The sequence below is a fragment of the Protopterus annectens genome, chromosome 5.part0 (genome assembly GCF_019279795.1).
Source record: "Protopterus annectens isolate FY-2018-M chromosome 5.part0, PAN1.0, whole genome shotgun sequence".
Classification (NCBI taxonomy): Eukaryota; Metazoa; Chordata; order Ceratodontiformes; family Protopteridae; genus Protopterus; species Protopterus annectens.
The window spans coordinates 302,787,791-302,795,079 of record NC_056735.1 but is presented as its reverse complement, the minus strand read 5'-3'; the positions used below and the strand labels follow the sequence as shown (position 1 = coordinate 302,795,079).

Here is a 7,289-nt window from a genome sequence, read left to right as displayed (position 1 = left end):
ATGCACAGATTTCACTTCATGGAAAATTATTTTTCCGTTGAGACGGTTAGGGGGGAAAAACTATGATTTTTAAGTCAGTGTGCTATTTTTTTGGCTCTGTATGACAGCCGTTTCCACTCCTATGTGTGGGTACTGCGGACTTTGCCCCATGCCACCAATGGTGAGCAAATTCTGCATTGCCCAGACTCACTCATGGATTATCTGTTGAACACTCTCCTCTATCAGTCAGTCATGGTGAAACACACGGCTCCATGCTCAGTCTACTTTTTTAGCATACGTGAAGGACAGGATGGGATACTTTAGTAAAAACAATTTAGTTCAATGTGCACAAGATTCAGCTAGTATAAGACATAAAACAACTCTTAGTGCAGTTAGGATTACTATGGATAAGCACTGCAAGAGTGGCTCATCTTAGGGGTCTTTACACACCACCTGGTGCAAGGTACTAGTGAACACCACAAGTCATGTCTCTCCATCAATTTGAGCGTTACCACAGTGATCTAGTGCAAGTTAACTTTACCAAACTCCCAGATATAACGGATAAATCTATATTTGACACAAATGCTGTAGTTTTAAAAATGATTCAAAAGCTAGTTCGACTATATAAGACAGATTTCTAACAAAAAACAAGACTTTCTATACCCATTAAGTGCCAGTTTCTCCCTTCTGCTCACGTCTACACTGCAAAACGCCATGCTGTTTATAGATAGAAAACTCTGGAATAAAATGTTAATGCATATCTGCTAGCTCAAAATGGGTTTTACTGTAGCTTTCAGGCAAGCATGAACCCCGCACTGGTCGGCTATACAAGCAACAATACACTTGTGGATACTTTCAGATGCTCCAACTGTACACTGTGCAAGTGTCACATGACCAGTGTTCATTCACAGCCTCTGGAAAGAGACACTTGTCTTACGGGACTTGGGAAAATGCAAGCTCACAGCAATTTAGACCATGCCTTCAGAAAATTCAGTTTTTCAGCTTAGAAATGTTAAAGTCATATTCCTTCCAAAGGGAAAGTAGGTACTAAACACATTAGAAGCAAATTTACCTTGACTTATTGTTAGTGTGCACTTCAACTCATTAAAATTACTCCTAAAGTTTAACTTTTTGAAATTGCTTTACAGTGGTAATAAACCTCCAAAATGAAACCCTCACCTAAGGCTAGAATACCTTCTTTTAAAAGTGCATCACAGTTAATAAACTGCCTTATGCACCACGGTATGTTGCATAGTAGTCATGAATTTTTGTTCTAGTGTTTCCCATTTTCCAGAGCCAAATATAAAATTATGACATTAGTGAAATACCGTTTCCTCTACATGACACTGCAAAGAGTTTACTTAACTTTACCCTTAGTGATGTCAACACAGGGAGCTCATGCAAGTGTGTCCATTGAAGTTAATGGACATACTAAAGTGCTTACGCTTCCATTAAAGCATATTGATGCACCCCACTCAACCAGTCAGCTGAAGGGATATAGTAGAATTACGGTGACAGTCTTAAAACGTTTGTGAAGCATTTTATTAAGAAACCATCCATAAAATTCGGTAAGATAAGGGGAAAATACTTTTCCAATACAAACGTTCCAGTGTATCACCATGTAAAGTCAAACTGAAACTGAACACTGTAGGTATCTGAAAGGTTTCTAAATAGTTCTTGATCTGCCTTGGCCTGAATAACCAATTATTCTCCCACTTTTCTTCTAGTTACGAAAGGATATCACAGATTGCAATTTTTGGTTATCAGTTTCATCCTAACAAAATTTCTTCCTACTAAAATGACACCCCAACTATTGAAACATATGCATAGAGATCCTTTAAGCACTTGTCAAGACAAGTGGTACACAGGTGTAAACATACCTGCCGAGGTAAAGGAATTAAAATGGTCAGAGAAAAAGAAAAATATTTTTAAAACTATGAATCAGTTAAAAAGAACAAACTATCAAATATTTTGGTTTTGAAGTTTGAATAAAGTTTCAATAAAAAGCCACAAAAAAAAAAAAAAAAACACACATTAAATCTTATGAACTACATCTATTCTGCATTTCAATTCTATACAGACAGTTCCAATTACTAATCCCGAATCTCAACACAAAGGCTTAGGATGGCTTTCATTAATTCTGGAAAACCCACTTTATTCAGTGTCGCAGCAGAGCTGGAGCCTATCACATCACCTCAAATAGACAATGCTGTTTATGCCTGAAATTAAATGGATACCCTCCACCTTCCAAAACACACACACGTGCAAGCCCCTCCACCTTCCAAAACACACACACGTGCAAGCCCCTCCACCTTCCAAAACACACACACGTGCAAGCCAATATTTTAGTCAAAGTAATCACTGTTGCATTTAAACTAAACAGAGACAAAAGCTGTGATAAGCATTGCAATTTCACCCCCAATCTAAAGCAAAGATGGAAATGCAACCACCACTTTTGGAAGTACTTCCATGTAATCTCAGTTCTGTTTTCAACAAATTGTTTTCTCAGAGGCTTCAGGATTTTGCCTGTTAACAGTCAGATTCCCAAGCTATTCATGCCACATTACATGGACGGCAGTACTGCGAAAATCTAAGATTAAACGAACCTCAACTTGGGCATAAATAAAGCCATGTAAGCAGAAAGTTATTTAACTGTGTACCACATCAAGAGGGCAAGTGATAGTGCTACTTCTACAATAGGTTATTACAAAAACTATAAAAATAAAATGCAACTTTGCTAGTAAGAGAGAAAACCAACTTGAGAGAATGTTAGACATGGTTCATCAGGGTCACATTCACAGTTACATTACTATCGTACATTAAATTAGACAACTGTACATACAACACCCCTACATTTCACATGCAGGACTTGAACAAATTACAGAATTAGTGTAGTGCACACCTTTCCTTGTCCTTTGTCAGGACAAATTCAAATTCATACTAGTTTGTGTTATGCAGCTGTATTACTTACTCCTGACCCAAACTGAGTCTCGTGCCTCAAATGTTCAATAAAAGATAACCAAAATGTACAGACAAAAAGATGCTACCTATGGTTAAAACCACACCTCATGAAAACTCTACCATAGTCGGATAAAATCAGACCACAAAAACACATCAGATAAAGAAACGAGGCAAACTTTAACAGTACCACTCATGTTCAAATTAATAAGGAAACTGCTTGGATGCCACAATAAAATACAGATACATTGTTTTTTTGAAAAGGGTAAGCAGTAATACACACACACACACACACACACACACACACACACACACACACACACACACACACACACACACACACACCTAAAACATCTTAAAAAAAAAATTAATTCTCTTGTTGGTGACCCAATAACCACTCTGCCTGATCCCTGACAATTCACAGAACATTATTCATTAAAGCATTAAGGCATTATACCTTATACAAAATAAAATGCATGCTGCAATGCTAAAAGATTTAATGATAGGTGGGAGGCAACCACTGTCCAGATTTTTGCCTCATGTTGTTAGTCTGTTCCTCACAAAATTTGTGGCTTTCTGGCAAATCAGTGAGGACTGAAGTCACTAAACAATGACGAAATTTGAGCTTCAGACTTCATATTCTTCAGAAAATGCATGCCAATGCAAAACCCCATTATTCTAGCAACTTTCTAAGTTTATAAGAGCAAGATCTAAAATCTGTCCCTTTTGGGGCCTTTGCCCCCCCCCCCATTATTTTAGGCTTTGGACAGATGTCTTTCCCCAAGAGGTTGAGAAGCATGGTGGGAGGTGTTGCTATAGTTTTTTTTTTTTCTTTCCAAAAGTTTAACCAGGAAAAGGTATAACTTGCCAACACACCCGACATGAAGGAACCAAAAGTAATATACTTGGTCACAGTCAGGAAAGTCACCTTGAGAGATTTCTAAGCCATAAAGCACTTGAGTGAGCACCGTCAGACAGCAGGCAAAACCAAATCTTCTGTTCTGAATCTGACATTTGCTGGTCAATACTGGCAGATTACCTGCCTAGCCCAAGACTCGACCTCAACAGCTTAAGTAGGATGTGCTTAACATTTGTCAAGCTCAGTTCTCACACTACTCTAGTTTAACCAATGTATTTTTCCTGACCATCGGACTGTAATCAAAAATTAATATAGTAGTGTTAGCCACCCAGTGTATACCTGGGTTTGTTCCAAAACGTCCAGTCACAAGGACTCCAAGTTATGCTAAGCAAATTACAGATCATCCTTAAAAATCACATCTGCATCTACATTTTGCACAAGCATAAAAAAATTCCTAAATCACATTACACGCCAAGATGCCTACAGCACCTAGATGGATGCCAGTGCCACACACAAATTCTCTTCCAACTATAAACTGCATCTCACAAAATTAACATTTAAAAAAATGCATACTAAAAAAAAATTACAAAAATGGATAAATGTAAAATGACGTAGAATAGACACAAAACATAATAGAATTCCACCAAAAGAGAACTCTAAACGATTAGCGCTTTCAGCTATTCAGCCTTCTTCAGATCGTATTCTCCATAGCTCTCCAACTAAAGTTAAATAACAAATCATGTCCACATACTGCAGGCAACGCTTACTCATTAACCAACCAAAACCCATAGCAACGAATCATAATTTTTAGGGATAACAAGCCTCCTTTATTCAGCCTATAGTAGGACGTCTGTTACTATCAAAATAACTTTGCACATTTCAGTGCTGTTCTTTACGTCTCCACCCCTTGAGTCTGTAGCAATACATTCCAAAGCTTTAAACATAAAGCTATGATCAGGATAAGATACAATGTGGTCAGCCAGCACATTCTTTAAATCCTTGCGCTTCAAATGTAAAATATATTACCAAAAAAATATATATCATAATAGCTCAAATAAATATATACAAACAAGCCATCAGATAAACCCAACTTCATAAACAACAGGGTGAGAAGTAGTGGAAAGGTGTAGCCAGGCATAGACTTTGTACTCGGGAGTACATTTTTTTCTGAGCATCATAGCAACATGGCTTTTTTTCAGGTTGTATTATGTCTACAAATATCTAAATGCATGCCTGTATAGCTAATCTAAAAATTATATTTTTGCAGTGTTAAGGGGAAAGTGCTGAAAATGCTCCTTACATTTATTAAGTGCTGGAGAGAGTAGAATTTTGAGATAGGTATTCTTTAAGTGATACGTGTCGGGGGGGGGGGTAACACTAAGAGCTTAGGAGTACAAAAATGGGATTTGCTTGCTATACCCCTGGGAGTACATATGCAGCTCTTATAAGATGCCACCAAAATGATTACTCTTGTGAATATTTATGATGCAGCAAATATATTACCAGCTAAATCAACTTACAAATGATAGGAAAAAAGCATTACTGCTTGCGTGAGTCTCTTTCTGTGATTGGAGTGGTCACCAGAATCACCAAGTCTGTTTTACTTGGTAAACAATGTACATGTTTGCAAAGCCGTGCAACTAAAAGTCACCTCATCTTGACTCGCCCACCTGCCACACTTCAGTTAAGTTGCTGTTTAGTGTCAGGACCCATTTATAAACTGGACTGTGCAACAGCACACAACAGATTTTCTCAGGGTTCCCTAAATGACCATCCTAAAACTTCATACCAAATGTTCATGCAGTTAAAAATTATAATCCTACACAGCAATCAATTAAAAAAGGCTACAAAGCATAATCACATATAAACTACTTAATATAAAAACTGCAAAAAGTACAGATATCCAATGCCTATTTTACAAGTGAAATACAGCACTGGGAGTATTACATGGTACAGACATTACTGCATTCACAACAGTGGGCACAGACTTACAATCATTGTGCATGTGGTAATACCTTAATCGTGCATATGAAGCTTATATTTCACCAAAAGCTCCTCTCCTGAACCCTGAGAAGTTATACCAACACTTCACATTTGACTTTGAGATCACTTAGATTTTGTTAAATGTCTTATTTACTTTGATTCAAGAAAAAAACACTAACACACCATGGGAAAGATACAGTAAGTGCACCTTAAAGATGTAAGCCAACCAAGAGGAAACTGTCATCCAAACACTCTCGCCATGGGAGTAAAAATATACACACAGACTACTACTGCATCAGGCATCATGCAAAACTGAAATAGTTCCTTATACCAAATAAGGAGCAATCAGTAAGTGAATAGCATCAACCACTTAATTTTGTAAGCCATCTGGACGGCATTTCAAATAAAGCATCATAAAGCTGTACATATTGCAATGGGCACGTCAAATCTTTAGAATTATCCTTGACAGCATGTACAGCATCAAGATCTATTATGTCACCTGCCCAGTTTACAGCTGTTATGCTCATATCCTTATCATATGCTTATCCTCAAGGGTAACCTTCCTGCAGACAAAGAGCGCAGAAAACTGCACTGTCCCAAGGTTTCACTTTCGAAAACCTATTTACTAGACTGCCTATAAAAAGCATCCAAATCCAAACCGCATTTTAAACGGTCTGCAATGGCATTGCATCACAACAGCTGAAAATGAGCACTCACTCCCCTTACATATGCATAAAAGATGTTAAACAAGAGCATAGCAATAACGTGCATTCAGCAATTGTGCGACCAAATTTAAAATGTTAAAACATTACTCCTCACATTACGCTACTCAATGAGCGCACCAATACGTGCACTGCATATAAATACATCTGTCAGTTTGTTTGCACTATACAGTACACAAAACAAACATTCTCATCTAGAGCTTCAAGAAAATAAAACGTACTCCACGTCTGTACAAGACGTATGGTACAGAAACAAACGATAATCCAGCTGTATATATTTTCTGCCTTACCCCATTATAACTTGATTTAAGTATTAAGACCTGTGTCTAGCCCCACCCCCACATAACGCCGCAGACCTACTCTAAGGTCAGATAAACCATTGGGAAATAGACAACACTGCCCACATGTCAACATGATTCTAACCTCTGCCAATCAAATTAACGCGCATAAGGCCTGATAAGCAAATTAGAAGTTAACAAGATAACTAACCCATAATACTCATAACACTTAAACTGTTGTGGGCTATTACAAAACAGATAATGCTAGCAACCTCAGAAACCTTCCCCTTTAGCAGGCCCTGCCGCGCGCTGCGCTCGTGCACAAAGACGCAGTTCCACTACCCAAGCTACACCTTGCCTAGTAAATTATTTTTAAATCCTGATCTCTTTCTGCCTGCTTCACATGCGTGTCTGTACTCATTGGCTAACTACTTACCTGCTGCAGTGAGTTTGAAGTCGAGAATGTAGTGTTGTACAGCCATGATGAGATGGAGCCCTTAGCCATGCCTG

General features: G+C 38.0%; 1 protein-coding gene across 1 annotated transcript in view; it reads right to left on the bottom strand.

Moving 5' to 3' along the window:
- SMS (spermine synthase) overlaps nucleotides 1–7,289 on the bottom strand; it is a 676,859-nt gene that overhangs the window by 669,516 nt on the left and 54 nt on the right. The window contains exon 1 of the mRNA XM_044072287.1: nucleotides 7,216–7,289. This exon is cut by the window's right edge and continues 54 nt beyond it. Coding sequence (XP_043928222.1) covers nucleotides 7,216–7,261 — 46 coding nt within the window. The 5' untranslated portion in view covers nucleotides 7,262–7,289. The remainder of the gene's footprint in view (nucleotides 1–7,215) is intronic.